Source organism: Diabrotica undecimpunctata, chromosome 7 (assembly GCF_040954645.1).
Source record: "Diabrotica undecimpunctata isolate CICGRU chromosome 7, icDiaUnde3, whole genome shotgun sequence".
Lineage (NCBI taxonomy): Eukaryota > Metazoa > Arthropoda > Insecta > Coleoptera > Chrysomelidae > Diabrotica > Diabrotica undecimpunctata.
This window is the reverse complement of record NC_092809.1, coordinates 77633682-77656913: the sequence shown is the minus strand read 5'-3', so window position 1 is coordinate 77656913 and position 23232 is coordinate 77633682. Positions and strand designations below refer to the sequence as shown.

Sequence of the window (23232 nt, the reverse complement as noted above, 5' to 3'; positions counted from 1 at the left end):
AAATTTACTAAGATAAGCATATAATTAAAACTAAGATTGTGTGCAAGATTAGATGCTGAAAACACATTCCCTAACTTTCTGTACTATTGCGTGTATCGGATTTCCATATTTGTATTCTTGTTTCGTCTATAAAGAGCATTTTCATTTTAGTTAATATGTTCTTGCAAATTCTAAACGTTCAATTTTGTGACTTTGTAGAAATCCAAGAACTCCTATCAGATGTTTTGGATTTAAGTCGATTTTTGGATTTTAAGTCCATAGTTCACCTTATTACAATTTTGACTGAGAGATTGACTTGTATTGATCAGCGCAGAAGCTACACAACAGAGACCATGCAGTAATAGATCAGAACAAATGCATTTAAATATAAGGTGACAGACTACTCGCAGCCTGTTGTTGCACACTAAAAGAAACGGACTAAGACCACAAAACATTATTTCTTACGTATTCAAATATACTACGCGTTTGTCGCAATGCATATAGATAAAGAAAAAATTGTTTTTCAAACCAAAATGATTGGTTTATCGTCAAACGACATCCCAATAGGAAAAATAAGTTAGATAAGTTACTGTTTTATTTAAGTATATATAAATTGAAATCAAACTGATGTTATATCTTTTAGCTTTATTTTATACTTTTTTATATTGACATTAATCAAAGAGGACGAACCAATCATTTTACCAGAAGAAGTAGAAAAGGTTCTCAAACAACTAAGAAACAAAGAAACCCCAGGGATAGATGGGCGGGATTGGCATAAATGTAATACTAGATATATGCAACATACGTGGTATAGATATAGATATATACATAGTGGTGCGAATCAGGATCACTAACCGTATGTAACAATTACAATTATGTAGCTATTGCCCTTATTCCTCATGCAAGCAAAATCCTCAAAAATTGCAAATCCAAAATCCATACATATAATCAATGAAATATTTACTTTTAAAATGCTTTATTAGACCACATCTTTACACTTTTAAGAGAGCTGTTTTAAATGAGATCAATGAAATCAAACAAATGTGAAGATAAAATTTTACCTTTATTTTTACTAATATATTGAACTGCCGCAATTTTATATCTTAACAAACCAATATTCTTACACTACCGCTTATAGGAAAATCGCTCTTGTTTAATCCTTTGTGGCAGATTTACAAGACGATTTATTCTCTGTATTTATAGAGTCGGGAGGGCTAGATAAGTCCTACAGCACTTGGACCACAATTGACCCATTGTGCATCCTCCCAAGGAGCTGTCGTCCCTAGCTCATTGTCCATCCTGCTATTTCTAGCGTACTCTCGTATTTAAGAGAACTCCGGGCATTCACATAGGACATGCTCCACAGTTTCGTCTTCTCGTTCACACTTTCTGTATAGAGGCGTGTCTACTAGCCCCAGTATGTGAAGGTGTCTGCTTAGTTGACAATGACCAGTTAAAAAACCAACTGTCAAGCGTAGCTTGTTAAACTGTTTGTTCGGGCTGTTAGGCCGTTGTCTTCTGAGATTAGTTCTCGACGTTTCGCCAACACCAGGAGTTGGCATCTTCTGGAGATGTTACTGCTTCGCTTGTAACCTGAAAATGACGCTGCGTTGTACCATTGTAGTGTTGGGCGTGTGGGTTATTGGGTGTTTTTCTTGCGTTTGGATGGCTGAGCTGTCCTGTTTTAGGCTTTTGCCTCTTCAGGACGTGTTTTCCTTTGTATTGGGTGTATGGCACTGGATTTTTGGTATGTGTCTACTGGTGTGCAGATGTGGTGTTTGTTGGAGGTTGCTGCTCTTTCTAGTCCTGGACAATCGGGGGCGAAAGATATGTAAGTGAACGGTTCTTTTCAGAATTTTTTTGATCTAAAACAGAATTAGTAAGTGTATGAAAATGTTTATAAGTTTATTAATTAATTTATTAAATTATTGTATGAATATCGCGATGCGTGAGGGCAGCTGTGGACTGGTACCTCAAAAAATCGACGGGGTATCGTTGTGCAATGGGATCGGGAAACCACAGAAAACCGATCCCCCCCCCCCCCGTCGGTGTCAGTTGGAAGTGAGCATTTAGTATTTTATAATAAGCGACGGTAAAAGAGGGGAGTTGCCTCCTGTATGTCAATGTATTCATCAGGGAGCTCGTTGCTGGCCAGTTCCAGCAGAATAGCGGGTAGGAATGGGAGTTTGGGTTTAGGTTTTCTTCTGAATACATTGCCGAGGGATGAGCAGGTAGTTTTGAGGATGCTTTGGGCTCTGAGGTTTTGGCCCCGGATGGTGCGAATTGTATAACCCCTGCTCAGAGAGGAAAGCCTCTCATTGATGGGCTGGATATTCGACAGGCGATGAATGAATGCGGAAGGATAGTCGTATCGTTTTCTGTTTAGTTTACGTAAGATTTTCCTTTCCAGTGTTAGTAGCCTATTGTTGAGATGTTTGGGCATCACAGCACAAATACAAGATTTGTACTCGATGACCGGTCTGATGAATGTTTTGTATGTATGGATAAGTGTACGTGAGTGTGTGCGGCCGAATTTGCCACTAAGAGCGTTGAGAAGTCCGAGTCAGCTCCTAACCTTATTACAGGTTCTGTCAGTATCGTCACTCCAGCGTAATGTTTGCGTAAACAGCACGCCGAGATATTCGATCTGGTTTCGGAGTCGGAGTCGTTCTCCCCACAAACTCAAATTGTGCCTTTCGGTGATGATAGGTGTGATGTATTGACTGCGATATGGGTGTCTGAAAAGGATCATCTGTGTTTTGTTTGGGTTAGGTGTCACTCTCCATCTCTGACACCATTGTTCAACAAGGAGCAGATGATTTTGAGCTGACCTAAGTGTAGAGTCGACGTTTAGTGTTGTTGTAAGAAGTGCAGTATCGTCTGCTTATAGTAGAGTAGTTGTATTGGTGTATCTAGGATTAGGGAAGTCGCTGTTGTAAATTGAGTAGAGTATTGGTGCCAACACGGAACCCTGAGGTACTCCCGCTGTGGGAGTGAAGGATGTAGAGAATCGATCACGCTCCTTGACTGTGATTTGCCGTTGAGAGACATATGAGTGGATGAGTCTGACGAATGGAGTTGTGTGTGTGACGATTTCTGTCAATGCCGTTTTGGTTGAGTACCCTTCTCTAAAGCCGAATTGGTATGGTGGGATGATATTGTGTTCTGTGGTGAAGTCTACGAGTCTTTCTTTAAGGATTCTCTCGAAGACTTTCGCCAGGACGTTAAGGAGAGATATCGGCCTATAAGAGTGTGGATCGGTACGTGGCTTGCCTTTTTTCAAAAGCATAGTTGTATTGGCTACTTTCCAAGGTTTTGGGAAGTAGCAGAGTTTAAGAGTGGCATTGACTATGTCCGTCAGGTACAGAGTGACGCTCAGCGGGAGGTGTTGCACACAGTTAGCGTATGATAAGTATGTGTTTTGTGTGGATGGTGGATTGATGGGTGTGTGTATTAATTGTGAATTGGTATATTTGTTGGTTGCGGGTTGACTGTGTTTATTATTTGTGGAGTTTGGGTGATTGTAGATTGAGCGGTATGGGTGGATATTGGTTGAGTGACATTAGTATGTGTGGTGAAATTGTGTTGTGGTTGAGTGGCTTGAGTGGTGATAGGAGAAGTGGATGGGTTTAGGATGGCGGATGACCGGGTCAGCTGAAGTTGAGCGATCAGCCGGTCGATTTGCTCTATGCGTAGAGTGGATATTATGTCCGACATGAAAGTGTCAGACAAATTGTTGGTGATCGAGGATTGTGTATTATCAGGGATATGTATTGTGGGTGTATAAGAGGTAGAAATAGGTGGGGTGGTAAGGTTGGTTGGTGGAATTACAGGCGGTGAGACGGTTGTTCTGTGTAGAGGTAGCGGCGGAAAGTCATAGTTGTCAGGAATGTTAGGAGTGTTATTAGTATGTTGACCAGGGTCGGGCGGTTCGGCAGGGATGACTTTATTTGACCTGTTTGAACGGGTCGACCTCGGCATTTTAGAAGTGGACGGCTAGGTATTATACCCAGATGACTCCTTATTTTCTTGTACCTGGTGCAATGTACAAGATGGCAGGAATGCCGGACTATACTTATCTGAAATTATAGGCTAGCGGTCCCTCGTAGATACGTATTTTATATATGATATTGAAAAAGTGCAGATTTCTGCCGGCACGGCACGTTCACAAACTCCGACGGAAGCTGATAGCCCCAGCAACGGCTTACGTGGGTGGCTTTCTTACTGGACCACCCACTATGCCTACACTGTGACCAGCAGAATCTCCGTGAGAGAGTGCAAAATGTCAAAAACCAACAGAAAACACAGCACTTACCTTTTTTGCCTCCAAATGCGGCCACGTGGCGACCACGTGGTTGGTTTCACCAGGTTATATTCTCTTCGATACCGTTATCTAACGGTTTTTCTGCTTCTTGGCGGCTTCCAAGCGGTCAGAGCTATGGCTTTGTCTAGGACAGCCGTCTGACCCTTTGCTATCGGAACCTAAAAGCACCAAAACACTGCACAACGGACACGAAACGAAAAGGGAGGACGCTGCGTTGTACTACGGAGGCAATATTTATATTTCCCACTCGCCTCCCCTCCATTGGTTTCGGCTTGAGGGGGCTTGTCGTTGTTTGTAGTAGCTTTCCTTTCTCCATGTTTGGCGGGAAGGGTGTTTGTGGATTTTAATATTGGTATCCATATCTTGTTAATTTTCAGTTCCTCTTCTATCCGATTAAAATTATTTGGGTGCTTGTATATTTCCACCGCTTCCCGATACAGCCGTGGGTAGTACTGTGAAGTTTTGTCCAGCATCTGCGTTTCTTCAAATAGTATTCGATGTTCTCCGCTTCCCAAAGCGTGTTCGGCAACGGCAGATTTGTCGATATGTCCTAAACGACAATGGCTTTTATGTTCATTTATACTTGTGTTTGTGTGTCTTTTCGTGGTTCCCACATATACCATTCCACATGTGCATGGTATTCGATATACTCCGGCCGTTGCTAATGGGTCGCGTTTGTCTTTTACCGATCTTAAACAGTCCTTGATTTTCTTTGTAGGCTTGAAAATGGTCTTTACGTTGGCTTTCTTAAGTATTCGCCCAATTCTGTCCGTTACCCCCGATATGTAGGGCAAGAACGCTTTGCCTTTACATTATGTTTCTTCGTCCTTTCTTCTAGAGATGTTGTTCATCGCTTTATGTATTTCTCTTCTGGTATAACCATTGGAGGTGAGCGCTTTTTCAATATGAAGAAGTTCACTTTGGAGATTCTGTGGTTCACAAATTCTGTTCGCCCTCTCCGCCAGAGTTTTGATGATACCTTGTTTTTGACTTGGATGATGATTTGAGTTCCTGTTTAGGTATCTGTTCGTGTGTGTAGGTTTTCGATACACTTTATGTCCTAAGTAACCTTCCTTCCGATTTGCTAATACATCTAGGAACGCCAGTTATTGATCTTTTTCTGTTTCCATCGTAAATTGAGTATTTGGATGTAGTGTGTTTATATAAGGCAGGAAATCGTTCAGTTTTTCTACTCCGTGACCCCAAATCACAAAAGTGTCATCGACGTATCTAAACCATACCCTTGGCCTGTATGCTGAGTCCATTACCCTCTTCTCTAAATGCTCCATGAACAGGTTGGCTACGACCGGGCTTAGTGGGCTTCCCATTGCTACTCCATCTATCTGTTCATAAATCTGGTCTTCCCATAAAAAGTAGGTGGTAGTGAGGCAAATACGGTATAATTCCACCATATCCTTGGAAACTAGTCCCTCAATTAAATTCAGAACATCTTCTAGAGGAACTCTTGTAAATAGGGAAACAACATCAAAACAAAAGCAAAGCAAGGTCAAGCGTAGGTTTTTCCTGGTCATTCCCAAGTACTTCTTTGATGCTGACTTTTGAAGGTAACTTAGTGTTACCCTGGCAAGTCTACATCCTTGCCCTTCTTCCCATCTTTTTACGGTTTGCGAGTGGTAGTGACATTTGACATAACAACGAGCTCTATCAACTGTATAAGGAAACACCCCTGTCAGACTTCATTAGAATACAAAGATTGCAATGGGCCGGACATGTGATACGAATGGGAGAGGATAGGCTACCAAAACGAGCACTGAACGCCAGAATGCAGGGAAAGAGACCAGTTGGAAAGCCAAGAAAGCGCTGGGAAGACACAGTAAGCAGCGACGCACAAGCACTTTTAGGAGTCCGTGTATGGAGAAGAGCAGCCACAGACAGACAAGGGTGGAGGCAAAAAATAAAGGAGGCCAAGGCTCATTTTGGGCTGTAGTGCCGTAGAAGAAGAAGTGACATTTGACAATTTCCACGATTGTTGTAGTTGACCAACCAAAAAGATTCCCAGGCCCTGAAAGTCTTAGGCCTGCTGCCTTCCTAGCTAATTGATCAACAATGCGGTTGCCTTTATTCCTATTGTGTCCTTTACCCACCTCAGAATAATATTCTTACCATCAGATTTTTTCATCAGACCATTTTGTGGCAGATATCAGCCAGTTCTGTCTGAACTGCGCTGGCGTTTTTGCCCATACCCCACGTTAGGTGGAGTATGGGCAAAAGCTTAGATTCAGTGATCTGGAGTATATCCCGAATCCTGAGCCTTCTTCCATTTTGGAGCGGTAGGTGTATATCCAATACGCATTTGCCACGTTTAACTCCCTATACTGCCTTGTTTCGAATGTGTAGGGTTTGTCAAAGACAAACTTTGGTTTAATTAAGTTGCAGCCTGCCTATAGCAGGGGTAGTGCATCCAGCTCTACCTGCCAGAAACGAGTATTCAATTGTCCCATTCCCAAATGTCCCAGTCCCAATGACCAACTCCATTGCAGCAGTTGGTGTTGTTTTCAGGGCACCTGTTATATTTATGCAAGCCATCCATCCACTGAATATACTTTAGTTTGTTTTATCTCTGTTGCCTGTAGCACTTTTGGTACCCAAGCAATAGCTTCGTAAGTTAGCATTGGCCTAATAACAGTAGTCTAGGTCCAGGCGATCACCCTGGGCGAAAGGCTCCAGGTGCGTCTGTATTTTTGTTTTTATTTGACGGAAACAAGTTGCAGCAGCTTAGCTGCATTTTAACTTTGTTTTTCGGATGATGGTTATTAGGGTTCTGGCTCATACTTTAAGTGTTCAATGTTGAATAAAGATTGAGGAGGTCATATTCACATTCAGGTCAAGTTCTAAAATCATTGAGTTCATTACTCAACTACAAAGGCAAATCAAAACAACAATAGGTGAAGTCTATTGAGTACGACTCAAATAAACTCTGAGTCTAAATTCGTAAAAAAAACAGGACGACCTAAATTGATACTATTTAGTAAAATGACAGCTAATCAAACTCATGAGAATAACGTATGAGTTTGACTAGCTTATAGAAATATAAGGCACTTTTAATAAACTTAATCAAGGTGACCAACTTAACCAATTTGATATTTTTACTTCTATACTATAAGAGGAAGTTACTTTTATGATTTTATCTTGACTTAGACCAGAAAATCCGTAGGTTTTCATTCAATTGCTAGTCCACCTATATTAGTAAATTTAGTCCCTTAAGAAGATTGTCGATTAATTAATTTCTAATCTAGATAATACACCTCATGGGACCAGTTTCAGGATAATATTAAGGGTACTTTTTGTTGCAGGTCCATGTTAAAACCACAGCCGCCATCAAAGCCAGCCTCTCTGGACATTCTGGCGCAAGCTCCAACAATGGACAACAACAGGCTGGAGAAGCTCGTCAAAAATTTTGTAGATGAAGACAAAGCTCGAATCGCAGCAGCCAGAAATAAATCTCAGTCGCCTGTGACATCACCAGTCAATAAAATGCCTTCCAGCATCCAGTACGCGTTGCAAAAGTTCGAAAAAGGTTCTAGTCAAATGGACAGTGTGGTCGAGTTGAGAGACGGGGGTAGCGGGGCAGGTAGCTATTTGCGGAAAACGGCTACGTTGCCCAATAGAAAAGTCGGTGTGGGTAGTGGGGTTTTAAGTGGGTTAAGTAGTGGGGGTAATAGTGATTCGGGTGTGGGGGTGAATAGTTATAATTCATCGAGTACAACGAATTTTGTGCAGGTAAGTTTGTTATTAGTTGTACAATAGCATAGTGATTTATTACATTTATATGCATTAAAACAATGAAATTAAACTGTAAATTAATAAATCATAACTGTAAACTAGGGAGAAAAGTTTTGATCAATTAGATGCGTATTTAACGATTTCAGAAAATGAGAGAATCGTGTTGATATATAGATTCAAAGATACTACACTTAGCTGTTATAAATTATTGTGAATATAAATATTTCTACTGTTTGTACTTCTTGAGGTTGGCAATCATATGGCTATTTTTATTTGTAAACTTCTTGCTTTAAACAAATCAATAGATCTGCATTGATACCAGTCACGTAGATTCTTCAACCAAGAATTCTGCCTTCGATCAACAGATCTTCTTTCCATGTATGATCAGTCTCAAAATTTCATATTTTGGTCCTCTTATCACGTGGCCTATATTTTTTAGGGCTTTTGTACTGTCGTTCCAGTTTTTGGCTCATATATACAAGATCTTCTTCGGCTTGTGTAGTCGCAACTTGGTGATTTGTGAAAGTTACTGTATATGAGAAAGTGTCACTGAATGGTATTCTCTTACCTTCAAATTTCTTTTTCTATGGTTTTTATTCAGAATTTGTTTTAGAAAGATTTTGAACAGGGTCAGAGATGTAGAGCATCATTGTAGTAAGCCTTTTGAATCCTTCAATTCCTTTTAGTATTTATTGTCGGTTTCAATGTTTACCACATTGTTGTCATGGAGGTTTTTTACAGTTTCTGTCAATCTTTGGGGTATTCCGATTTTTTTCATTGTCTTCCAGAATTGTCTTCTGGGAACTATCTCATACTCAAGTATCTTCTTCTTCGCGTGCCATATCAGAATTATCCGATGTTGGCAATCACCATTGCAAAGGCTTCTCGATTTTCTGCAATATGGAATAATTGTCCTGCATTTGATATCTGAGTCTATTCACGAATGTTTTTTAACCAAGAAACTTGTTTTCTTCCTACAACTCTACGGCACTCTATTTTGCCTTTAAGGATCAGTTGTAATATTTTATATCGACTTCCCCTTACTATATGTCCCAGATAAGATATTTTTCGATGTTTAACAGTCTTTAGCAGTTCTCCATCTTTGTTGACGCTCCTTAATACTTCTTCATTAGTTTTCCTTGCTGTCCAAGGTATCTTCAGCATTCGTCTATGAACCCACATTTCCAATGCTTTAATTTTGTTCATGATCGATACTTTTAACGTCCACACTTCTGTACTATACAAAAGTACGGACCAAACATAACACTTAACCATTCTTTGTCTTAGCTCCAAACTGAGATGATTATTTCAAAGAAATGACTTCAAAAAGTAGTTTTAGTCATTGCTATTCTACGTTTTATTTTTATGTCTGGATCTAGTTGGTCCGTTATCACGGTTCCCAAATATGTCATTTTGTGAACTTTCTCAATTTGGACTCTGTTTAATTGAAGCTTTGCATCGGGATGTGGGTCACGACTAAACACTAAAAATTTGGTTTTGTTTGAGTTTATTTTAATGTCCATTTTTTCTCCTACCTCGTGTATACGATCAAGCAGAATTTGGATACCTTCAATATTATCTGACAGAATTACTGTATCGTCTGCATATCTAATCACATTAAGTAGTTCCCCGTTAATTTTTATTCCATATGGTTGTCTGTCAAGTGCCTTTTTAAATAACTGGTCCGAGTAAACATTGAACAATGTTGGCGACAAAATGCAACCTTGTCTGACTCCTGGTTGTATGGAGATTTCATCGGTGTAGTTATCTCCACCGATGTCTTTCTTAAATCTGGACCGGTCTGTTCTTCGCTGTTTTTTTGTCAATAAATTGGTGAAGAGTGAATATGTGGTATGTGCAAGGTCCAATATCTTCCGGTTGTAAATTCTGTTTGATGTTAGTGGCTTTAAACATGTTTACCTAGTAGCATCACTGACGTTGCGATGATGGAATGGCCATTCCTAAAACGTTCTGTGATGTAGATCGAAAGGGTTCTTTTGAAAAGGATTTTTAATTAAAATTTTTGTGATTTATGGCATACAGCTAACTACAGAAGATTCATTTTCCGTGTGGAAAATGAATTCCGTTTTTTTTAGTAGTTATTTTAATTTTTGTATTTTTCTAGATAACGAAGTTGCAAGATTGCCTTTGATTTTTTTATTCTATCAGTTCGTTAAATTGGTTATCGGAGACCGAATGATGGGTGAAATTTAGCCGCCAGTTAGATTATAACCTAATAAATATATTGTAAAGGCTTTATGTATTATATTAAAATAAAATATTTTTAATTAATATATTTAACATTCAAGCAACCTGTATTGATATCACAAAATTTTGCTATAATTTTGTTACAGAGTTGTTAACAGAGTTGCAGAGTTGTTAACAAAAATGAACTTCATTCAAAAGTTTATATTAAAGTCATATTATAATAATTAATTATTATATTCAACAATTTATTTAGAAAATTTTGAACAAGTTATTCGTATTATATTAAAATAATTGAATAATTTAATATATTCAAAACTGACGCTATAGCAAATATCCAAATTTTTGCCATAACATTGTTACCGCGTTGTTAAATAAATTAAATTCAGTCAAAAGTTTATTTAGTAAAGTAAACTACTGCACACAATTACCAGTACAGAAAATGAATAGGAAAAAATCAGTAATATCTGTAATATTTGTTAGTGGCACTTTTAATGCTGTACAGGGTGTCCCAATTGGGTATGTTTCTCATGGTATACCAAAAACTAGATGAGATAGAAAAAAAAGTAGTTATAAAAGGAACGATTGCCCAATCAAATAATCAATAGCTCTCCACATCAGCGATATACTTAGCGATTATTGAAAAATGTCGAAAACGTTGGATATATATTCTCCGTTCACAAATTGTTGAGAGCACGAAATGTGCCTCAAACTCATAAAACCGTCGTAAATCATAGGCGTTCCTGAGGTGTTTATACATTAAATAATAATATAATGTTTTAATACTGTTATATAATATTAATAATATTTTAATACTAATATATTTAGCAAAAAAACAATTAAAACTTTCACGGCTAATGTTGGTTATTATATTATATTAGAAAAAATAAGAATTTAACCATTAACAATTTGGAAATAAGAATACCTTATCTCTTTGGATATTTCAATACTAATCTTCACGTTTAATCACTTTATTAGAAAACCTGGAATTCATATCCGAAGGTATAGTTTATTTCACGAAAAATGGTTGAGTGCTTAATGATTGCAATAAAACCCGACCGCAAGTACCCCAGCTTAGTCAATATTAGTTGAGCAGGTAAGTATTCAAGTAAAATTGAAACTACTGTGGAGTGTCGTTATCTTGTTTGTATAATAAATTCCTGGTAATATAAAAACGATTAAAAAATCGTAGTATAAATTTTTACAGTGAGTTTCTTTATCAATGGTTGATCTTTTAATGACCACAATAAATTTGTTGATCGTTAAGTATTTCCTGAAATAATTATACAGGTTCCCTCTATTCTGTATAATTTGTAAAAGTATATAAAACCGATGAGAAATTTTTAAATATACATTTTGTTTCATTTAGTTGAAAGTGTTACCAGTGTTATACCTATAAAACAGCATTATGTGGCGTCCAGTGTTCCAGCAAAGAAAAAGCATTTATCTGCTGACGCTAGAGAAATCGTAAAAAAATATATAGTTCTTTACTTACAAGAGGACTTACTGCTAATACTGCTGCCAGTGAAATATCTGATTTAACGAAAATACCTCTAACCACAGTGAAAAGAATTACATCAAATCCCATTAAGTCAAGAAGGAAGCGCAAGGATGCCGGTTCTACCAAATGTATTGACGAAAGTAATAAGGACTTAATAAGACGAAACATTTACACAATGTACGAAGAGCCACGGATACCTACATTAGATGCTTTAAAACAACGGCTTACTAATGATGATACACAAATAAACTGTAGCCACATTAGTCTTTGGAGGATTTTGTCTAAAATAGGCTTCAGATATCGTACAATTGACAAAAGGCAAGTGCTTATGGAGTCCCATCGTTTACAAAAGTGGCGTATTGAATATATAACTTCCATAAGAAAGTACCGTACAAAGTGATCGACCAATAATTTATCTGGACGAGACATGGTTTGACACTCATGAAACACCATCCAAAGGATGGTCCGATTCTTCCAACAGGTGTCAAACAAAAGCTCCATCAAACAAAGGGAAAAGAATAACAATTTTACATGCAGGATCAGAAAATGGTTGGGTCCCAAATGCCTTATGGCTTTCTGCAAAGAACATTAAAGACTCCTGCGTGGACTACCATGAAAATACAACGGCAGAGCTTTTTGAGCAGTGGTTTAAGAATTGTCTTATACCTAACCTTCCTCAAAGTGTGATAGTAATGGACAATGCAAGTTACCACAGTCGTCAATTACATAAGTCTCCAAGTGCAAAACTACCTGTTAGAAAACGATATATATTTTAAAGAAAGTTATTTAAAAAATGAACTGTTAGAAGTGTTAAAATCATTTTCTATTAAAAAAGTATATGTTTGTGACGCATTGGTCGAGGACATGGGACATACAGTGTTACTGCTTCCGCCCTACTATTGTTTATTTAATCCCATAGAGCATATGTGGCACCTTCTTCTTCAAGTGCCATCTCCGCGGCGGAGGTCGGCAATCATCATAGCTATTCGAACTTTTGAGACGGCTGCTCTGAAAAGTTCATTTGATGTACATCCGTACCACTCTCTCAGGTTGCGCAGCCATGACATTCTACGCCTCCCTATGCTTCTCTTTCCTTGGATCTTTCCCTGCATGATCAGTTGGAGCAAGGTGTATTTCTCTCCACGTGTAATATATGTCCGAGATATTCCAATTTTTTTGTTTTTATTGAATTTAAAATTTCCATTTCTTTGTTCATCCTTCTCAGAACCTCTTTGTTTGTGACGTGTTCTGTCCATGATATTTTCAGAATTCTTCTGTACACCCACAGCTCAAATCATTCCAGTTTTTTCATTGATGTGGCATTCAAGGTCCATGATTCCATTCCATAAAATAAGGTCGAAAAAACATAGCACCTCGCCAACCTAACTCTTAGTTCCAGTTTTAAATCCCTGGTACATAGAACTCTTCTCATTTTGTTGAAATTTGCTCTAGCCTTTTCTATTCTTATTTTTATCTCCTGATTGTAATTATTTGTGGAGTTAATCATTGTTCCCAGGTATGCATATTTGTCCACTTGTTCGACGTTGGTTTCGTTTATTAGAAGATTCTCGTTATTTCTTTGAGTTTTCGATATTCTCATAAATTTCGTCTTCTTGACATTCATTGTCACATTCATATGTGGCACCAACTAAAGTCAAATGTTAGGTCACAAAATGTTTCTCCGACTTTAAGTGGTAGTATAGTCGAATTAATAAGGAAATGTGTTGATGATATCTCCCTAGAAAGTTGAAAAAATTCAGTACGCCATGTAATGAACGCAGAAAATTCATATGTTACTTTGAATCACATAATTAAACCAATTGTTATTAATTTTGAAGAGGATAGCGACAGCGAAACCGAATTAGGTATTTAGGAATTCATAAATATATTTTGGTTATTTTGGGTATTTTTTTTGTAAATATTAACTTGTATATATTTTTCTTTATTTTTTTTTTCAAGTCATCTATTTTTTGTACATTATGTATTCGTTTGTATGTATATACTGTAAATAGAACTATTATTACTGTACATTTTTAACGATATCCGATTAGGAAGAGCAAAAACTTTTAAACACGCCAGTTTTTTGCTGACAGTCCTAAGCCTGTAAGTGTGAAGGAAAGTACCTTTCTGAATTTAGATCCATATACTACAATTATTCACATAGAACAAAGAAACTACTTTCTTCATGTTAAAAATTGTTCAATTATCAAGTATATTCACTTGAACAACCTGAAAATACCATATGAAATAATTTAATAAATTTTTATAATCGTGTATTACACAGCTACCAATGAAATATATTAAATAACAAACTTTCTGAAGTGCGACCCTGTGTACTTCGGTAGTTTATTGAGAGACTCTTGTATACACAATAGGATCAACTCAGGTAACCATTAAGCACTCAACCATTTTTCGTGAAACAAACTATACTATTCGTTGCAAGATAATTAGGATGGAATTCCCCAGATTTTTAATAATATAATGGGTATAAAGATGTCGGCTTTGGCCGCGTGCTTCGTCTGTTCAGTTTATATTCGAAACTTAACTTGAAAGGATGAAGTTATTATGAACGAAAACAATTTTTTTGTTTAGTACGTTTTTGATCCCATGTAATTTACGGCTCGTCGGTTTTTCCGCGTCTATGGCAGTAATTAGCGTCTCAAATATTTGTTTTGCGATTTATATGCAGTGCGTGAGTGATTTTTTATTCCATATACCTACGAACATATACGTACCTTTCGCTCGTGCTCGTTTTGTTGGATTGTTTGTGATGGCTTCATCATCAACATCATCAAGTTTTACACCGGTACTGTTGCGTACAGTCAGTAAGTCTGTCTATTCACCAAGAGAGAAGACTATTGTCGTGAATGTTCACGAATGGTTTCTCAGAATCCCACAAACACTGTTCGCAACATAGTCGAAAGTTGTGCCAACATGACTGGCGTAGGGGAGTCAACTATATATAAGTTCCTATCAGAAAGAAAAAAACACAGTATAGCTAACCCAAACACAAACGAACACTTAAAGAGAGGGAAAAAGCCTATTGAAATTGATGAATTTGCCAAAAATGGTATTCGAAGGAAAATTCATGGATTTTTTTTTTAAAAGGAAATACCAAACCTAAACAAAATTTTACAAGAAGTTAGAGACGACCCGGATTTGCCTTATATCGGACGAACTAAATAAGTTTTAAAAGAATTAAATTTCCGGTGGGAGAAATCAGACCGAAAATCACTTTTGATTGACCGGGAGGAGACAATATGTTGGAGAAGAAATTATCTAAGATCCATACGAAAATTCCGGGCTGAAGGAAGGCCCATCTTCTACCAGGATGAAAAGTGGGTAAACTCAGGTTATACTCTAAAAAAAATTTGGTCAGATAAAAATATATTAAGCTCCAGGCAAGCCTTTATAGAAGGTTGGTCTACTGGTATCTCCCCACCTTCTGGTAAAGGCAGTAGATTAATAATTTCTCACATTGGCAGTGAAAAAGGGTTTGTTGGAATTTTAGTCCAAAAGCACAAAAGACTATTACGAGGAGATGACAGCTGATGTTTTCGAAGAGTATTTTGAGCAGATGATTGAACACATACCACCAAGTTCAATTATAGTATTAGATAATGCACCTTATCATTCACGACTAGTAGAAGAATGGAATGGTAAAAGCAGAACTTTTAAAAATTACCCGTCAACACAAATCTAAGTTCAAGAAATACGTAGTTGACAAAATGGCGGAAAGGCGAAACATCACAGTCCTTAGACTTCCACCCTACCACTGCGAAATAAATTCAATTGAACTCATTTGGACACAAATGAAAAGTTATGTGGCTAGAAAAAATACGTCATATAAAATACAAGCTATACGTGAATTGTTATACGAGTCTTTACAACATATTACAGAACAAAACTGAAAAAATGCAGTAAGACATGTAATAGAAGAAGAACAAAAAATGTGGGATCTTGATAACATAATTGATGCGACCGTAAAGACACAACCGCTAATTATTAACCCTCAAGACGACTCGGATTCCGAAGTTGATCCTATTTATTTTGAATTTGAATAGTTTTCTAATCGTAATTATATAAGGTAAGTAATAGTAGTTGTAATCGTAAGGTATTAAAGGGGAAAGGCGCAAAATGTCGCCTGTCAAAATGGTCAATGTGTTTTAAATGTCATCATCATCATCATCAGTGGCGTTACAGCTCTTTATGAGCCAAAGCCTTCTTCAGAACAATCCTTCATTCGCCCCTGTCTCTGGCAACTCTTCTCCATGCTCTAATTTCGATAGACTTCAAATCATTTTCTAGGTTGTCTTGGTACCTAAGTCTCGGTCTTCCTCTTCTTCGTTGTCCGATCGGCCCTCTTCGGTCAAAAACTTTTCTGACTATGGCATCTTTCTCTCGTCTGATTACATGACCTATTCATCTGAGGCGTGCTAGCTTAATGAATTTTACAACGTCAGGTTCTCCAAATCTTCTATACAACTCAAAATTGTAACACCTGCGCCACAAACCTTGTTCTTTTATGCCTCCATATATTCGTCTTAGTATTTTTCGCTCAAAACGTTTGAGCAATTCTTGGTCATTTGTGTTAGTGTCCAAGTTTCTGAACCATATGTTAGCACTGGTCTTATTAGTGTTTTGTATACAGTCGGTTTAATTTTTCTAGGCATTTTTGAGGCCATCTGTCTTCTTAAGCCACAGTAACACTTATTGGCGAGCACTATTCTTCTTTTTATTTCTTCACTGACGTTGTTATCTTTGGTTAGCAGCGACCCTAAGTATATGAAGGTGTCAACACCTTCCAGTTCTAGGTCATCAATTATTATTCGTGTAGGTGTCGGGTTGCTTGACCTAGTGCAACACATATATTTGGTCTTTTGAACAGTTATATTTAGTCCCATTCTGTGTGCAGATGCTCTTAACGACCGAAATGCTTCAGTCAGAGATTCTGTGGACCTACCTATGATGTCTATGTCATCTGCGTATCCGACAATTTGTACTGATTTGTTAAAGATAGTACCATTCGTAGTAATCTGCGACTCTCAAATTATTTTTTCTAATGCCAGGTTAAATAAGAGACACGATAGTCCATCACCCTGTCTTAGTCCATTTTTGCAATGGAAGGGTCTTGAGAGATCGTTTTGGATTTTTACCATGCTCTCTGCACCTGTGAGTGTAAGTTCAGTTAACCGGACAAGATCAAATGGAATGCGAAATTCTACCATAGCAAGTAGAAGTTTATTTCTATTAACGGAGTCGTATGCGGCTTTGAAGTCAACAAATATGTGGTGGGTGTCGACGCCGAACTCTAGGGTTTTTTTCAAGGATCTGCCTTACTGTAAATATCTGGTCCGTTGTTGATTTATTAGGATTTGTTGATTTATTTATTAGTGTTTTAAATGTATCCATTTTTTTTTCAAATCCTAAGAAAACTAAAAAGCATTTTTGAAAAATTTAAAGACACAATGAAATATTTATTAGAATAAATAAAAAGTTTTTTTTGCATGCAATATTTTCAATTAAAAATTATACTATATTTTCTTTATTTTCACCCCTGTTACATAACATATTAAAATAAACATTGTAGAAGTTTTCAGGGACTTTCTGCCCTCAGTAATAATGTAATCTTTCATTCTGCGTTTAAATTTTTCAAAAATATTTATTAGTTTTCTCCGGATTCGAAAATAATGGATACATTTAAAACACATTGGAAATTTTGCCAGGCGACATTTGGCGCCTTTCCCCTTAATTAAATAAATGTATCTTTTACAAATGGCAAGAAACTTTTTATTTTTGAATAAAATAAATAAGTTTTATTAAAAAATACAATTTACATAAGTACAATTTAAAAAATATATTTATTTAGTTCAAATAAATGTTTCAATCATATACTCTACGACACTGGTCGGTCATCTGTAACCATTCAAACTACCCTCGTAATAGGATTATAAGGTATTGTAGTCCTTCAGATACAAGGTGGGTTAGTCGAAAACATCTTAAACCGTCAGTTTCAAGTTGGTTTTTACTATTATATCGTATTACCTATCCTATCTGTATTTCAGTGCTCTAATTAGGGTTAAACTTGTAGTGAGCTATCGACAAATTGTGAAACGATTATAGATCTTAATTTTAAGAATTTTTTTAAAAAGCTGTATTAGAACTTTTTATAGATATAATATAAAATGGTTAAGTAGCGTACAAAATTTATTTGTAGGGGATCTCCATAATTTCCTAGATATTTAAATTGCATTTCTCGCCGTATTATTTTCCGGTCGATTTCGATTTTACATCTAGTAGGTATTTCAATGTTGTATTTTTTGTTTTTGTTTTGAAAGTGTGCATTAATCTTTAGAGATCATCTTCGGTCTCGGCGATTAGTGCAACATCATCTACATAGCACATTATTTAGATCTCTTTGTTCCACATTCTCTAACCATGATCTTGACGTACTGCTTGTATTATTTCGTTCATTATTATATTAAATAGCAGTAGGCTTAACGATTCACATTGCCTGACTAGGAGTAGATGTTGTCGATGGTTTTTATAATATTAATTGGTATCTCTTTTACCTGACTTATCAACCTTTCTCTTTTATCTGGACTTATACCAGCTGTCAGTATGAACACGGCTTGTGAGCTACTCAATCCCAATCCACCCAGTCATCGCGGTCACAACCCACAGGCAGCGAATTTATGGCGATTGCCCTTTTAGTCCTAGAATAAGTTTTCAAAATGGTTCAGTTATCTAATGTATGATATTAGACGTACTCATGCCGCTCGGATTACTTACTTACTTACTCCGTGGCGTTACAACCCTTCGTGGGTTTTAGCCGACTCGACAACATGCCTCCACTGTTTTCTGTCTTGAGCAACCTCCATCCAGTTCTCCACGCCCATAGTGCTTAGGTCTCCTGCTATATTATCTCGCCACCGGAGACGAGGGCGTCCGCGTGGTCTCCTTCCAGTTGGGACTTCCTCCCACACCAGTCTTACTGTTCGTTCGTCAGAATGTCTTCTGAGGAGGACTTTATTTCTTTTATGATGTTGGCGTCTGGGTAAAGTTCTTCGAGCTCTTTGTTAGTTCTTATCCTATATTGTCCTGATGCTTCATCCATCATAGGGCCAAAGATCTTCCTTAGGATTTTTCTTTCCCAAACATATAGTCTCTCTTCGTTTGCCTTTGTTATCGTCCACGTTTCGCTTCCATACATCACAACGGGTCGTATGATTGTTTTATAGATCTGTATCTTCGTAAGTCTTGTTAGTTGTTTCGATTTTATAAGGTTTTGGAGGGCAAAAAGACATCTGTTGCCGGCCTGGATCCTGTTGATGGTGATGTTCTGACCGATTCTGTCTCTGCTTTGGTTATTGCGGCTCATATACATATATTTCGTCTTGTTTTCGTTGATTTGGAGCCCCATCTTCTCTGCTTTCTTCTCGAACCTCACGAAAATCTCCTTCATCCTTAATCGTGTATTTTCTATTAGGTCGATATCGTCTGCAAATGCCAGTAGTAAGTTTGGTCCTTCTCGATGAAATACTGTATTCGGTTTTTCGATTCTTGCACTTCTGATTATGTGTTCCAGAGCTAAGTTGAAGAGTTGTGGTGAAAGTGCATCTCCCTGTTTTAGTCAATTGTTTATTTCTTATGTCTCCGAGTATTGTTGTTCAACTCTCACCTTACATCGTAACCATTCCATACACATCCGTATCAAGCTGACTAGTTCTTTTGGAAAGCCAAGTTCCTGCATCACTGTCCACAGTCTGGCCCTGCATATTCTATCAAATGCTTGTTTAAAATCTATGAACATCTGATGAAGCTCACGATCAAACTCCCAGCATTTTTTCATTATGTTTTATTGTGAATATCTGGTCAATGGTAAAGCGGCCCGGTCTAAATCCGCATTGATAATCTCCAACGATTCCTTCTGCCGCTCCTTAAAATCCTGCCGTTCGGATTGGCAGGATTTTAAAAAGGATGCAGAGGAGTTCTGTACGCTGAAAAACGAGCATTTAAAATTAAGAAGGAGGTTTCTCGAATGACATGACCAGCACACAATGCCGCCTTAACTAAAATCGGTTATTAAAAAAGTATTCCATTTTTTTATGTTTGATAGTTGGGAGTTATTCTAATTCTCCACCGATGCGTTATAAGATAGGTTCATTAGATATATGTCTAGAGTCATAGCCTAACATCTTAGAATCCTTATTCGCTTATAGACATTGAAGAAGAGATTACAGAATACTTTACGCATTTTATTGAATGAGCCTTTTGATTTTTTTATTCGACATCTTGTTTCTCTTAGTGGTCCGAGTCTTTATTTAAGGAACATCGAAGTATGTTATTGTCTTAGTTATTGGGAGAGCTACATTTTTGACATTAAATTATGTGTTGTCGACGTCGTTCTTATTGATAGTGTTTGTTTTTTTTACAGTTTATCTTCATACCATATTTACAGCATGCAGTCGATATAGGATTTATAATTATCTAAAGCCTCTCTGTACCATCTGCTATAGGGACAATGTCATCCTGATACCTCAGGTTGTTTACAACCTCTCCATTTATTAAATTTACATCTTCTATATTGTATAGTACTTCTTTAAATAGGAGGGGCGATAGTACACAATTCTGACGTACTCCTCTCTTTTGTTGTAGGTATATCTTTGATATTATCTATGCGTTTCTGTTATCTATTACCGACTCTTGTAAGATTGGAATGAGTTTACTGTGCTCGACTCTATTAAAGGGTTTCAAAGTCAATGAAGCATGCGAAGACGTTTGTATTGACGGCATGCACTCGATAAATAACGAAATAAAAGTTTCTGAAGAAAATTTTGTACCCAAAACAATCACTAAAACACAAATTTAAATTTAAATAAAAATAAAAAAACTTTAGGCAATTCCTTATAACTTATGAATGTCTGGTTTTCATGTACTTGGACCAAGTAATATTCAGAAGAGAAACCAGAATGTGTCCCTTTTTGGTTAATCGATGTAAAGAAATAATTGGTCACATGTTTCAAGAAGCGCATCTATCTTCAATAGGCCATTCTTCAACGCGTCAACAATTGGAGAGAAATATAACAAACAATATTGGAACCAAAAGTCACCAACATAGAGAAGAATAATCATGAGACAAGTCTTTTAAATGTAAACGTAGTTTTAATTTGCATAGTCTACCTAATTGGACAAATTTATTGCAGAAATTATATTATTCATATTGTTTCAGTATTATGTCTATATTTATTTATTGCGCTCGTGATACTAACTTTTCGAGCGCATCAACGAGCGACGGCACACATTCCAATTTATAGGTAACCGACCTTTGACTCTTGTTATTCACTCAATTATTATAAGTTATTGAAGCTATAATTAAATGAGGATATAAGCCGTTTATTAGGTTTAAAATGCCAAGTAAGGCCAGCGAGTTAACGAACTGTAAAATGTGGAATAAGAAGAAAACGACATCAAATACTATAGTCTAATAAATTAAGATAATATATTGACGTGAGGATCGTTAACCGAAAATAGTTATTTAATGTTTTTAATAACAATATAGTAAAAAAATAATTAAAATACAAAGTGAATGAGAAAGGATACTAAATGTCAAGGATATTGTTATGATTTTTTATTTCAATGTCTATTTAATTTATAATGTCTTGTTCTTATCTTAATTCATTAAAAGGCACAATAATTTATATCAATTTATTTAAACGAATAATACACATAATTTATTTAGGCGGGCGTAACAACAATATCGCGAGCGCGAATCTTCTTTATTAACTGTGCCTCCATAACCAAAATTCCTCTATAAATATAAAGTCCTGTTATTCGAGAATGAAAACAGTTGTTTCTCGAAACACATCGAACATAGACCGCTGTTTTGCTGAAAGGCCTTCTAGACAGAGCGGCGAATTGTTCTCAGAACCGGTATGGTTAAATCGGCTTGTCTCCAGAAGGTTCGAATTGTTGTTTTTATTACAAAGGGGGACCCATCGTGTGTCAGGTAGGCATTACCTAAAAAATACGTGAATGAATGAAAATATTAGTAATAAATATATTTACGGTTTTGGGTCAGAATTTATCGTAACAATATATTAGAATTATTATTTGATAACTATGCGGAATGTAAGTTTTGTTTTTTCGTTGGTTCTATTCGTTTATGACGTTCATTTGACCGATAGTCCACATTAGCAATTTGTTTCTTTTAATTCCATAAAACTCAGTCCTCTAAATGGCTTTTTATAAATCTCATCGCCAAAACATTTTGAAATTTGGAAAAAGATATTCACTGGGAATAAAACTGGGGAATATGGTTAATAAGGACCATTCAAAAATCCAGTTGATTAATTTTAATTATCACAATCCTAGACTTATAGGCGCACAGAAAAGCACTTTCGGTTTTACCAAATCAGGCATTTCTCTTTGATTTTGTCGCTGTTATTGCAGCAAATGGACATACTATTCCCCATTTACTTATTTCTATTATTGTACAGGGTGTTTCAAAAAAAGGTCTGTCATAAATTAAATCACGCATTCCGGGGACAAAAATAAATTGATTGAATCCAACTTACCTTAGTACAAAAGTGTACACAAAAAAAGTTACAGCCCTTTAAAGTTACAAAATAAAAATTTTTTTTGCATTATCTCCCAAACTACTTGACATTTTGTAATAAAAATGAACACGTTACTTTCTTATTCTAAAAGCATTTTTCAAACAAAAGATACAACCAAATCTAACCGCACAGAAAATTTTAGGGGGTGTGTAGCCCTAAATCCCCCCAAACTTTTGAGTACGTTTAAATCAAATGAATTTTGTGGCATCATTAGTTTAACAAATTATTTTTAAAACTTTTTTGCCTCTTATCACTTTTTCGAAAAACTAGTTTTTCCTAGTTGGCCATAAAATTACAATTAGTTTCTAAGGATACAATAATTACAAACAGTTCCATCAATACTAGTCAATAATTTGAAGCTATCATTTATTGTGTGAATAAGATTAATATTAAAAATTTTGATATTACAATAGCCTACAGATTTCAGGAAATGGCAGATATGCATTTAACTTTGGGTAAGTTGGATCAGATTAAATTATGATTTCAATAAACTATCAGGAATATCGTAGGTCAAGGAAATAGTGCAGCAGCCGCAAGGCGTTATGCACTAAAATACCCCAATCGAAATATACCCGGTAGACTATTATTTCTGACCATTGATCGTCGTTTACGGGAAAGGGGTACATTCCAACCGCAAGTTACTGGCAATAGTGGTCGTCCAATAATGGATGCAACTGATGAAGACATTTTAGAAATAATCATTGAAGAAGTCCCTGGAACAAGTATAAGGGTAATGGATTCTCAACTAAATGTTTCTCACGTAAGGGTTTGGAGGCGTTTGAAGGATCAGCTGCTTAAACCCTATTATCACTTAACAACGGTTCAAGAGTTATTGGTTGAAGATTATCCTAAAAGGATTG

General features: G+C 36.6%; 1 protein-coding gene across 3 annotated transcripts in view; it reads left to right on the top strand.

The window, feature by feature from the left end:
- The window catches only part of LOC140445512 (uncharacterized), a 353366-nt gene that overhangs the window by 177270 nt on the left and 152864 nt on the right, over window positions 1–23232 (top strand). For all 3 annotated transcript variants that reach the window (XM_072537579.1, XM_072537580.1, XM_072537581.1), the window contains one exon: window positions 7618–8044. In XM_072537579.1, the coding sequence (XP_072393680.1) occupies window positions 7618–8044 (427 nt within the window). The remainder of the gene's footprint in view (window positions 1–7617; window positions 8045–23232) is intronic.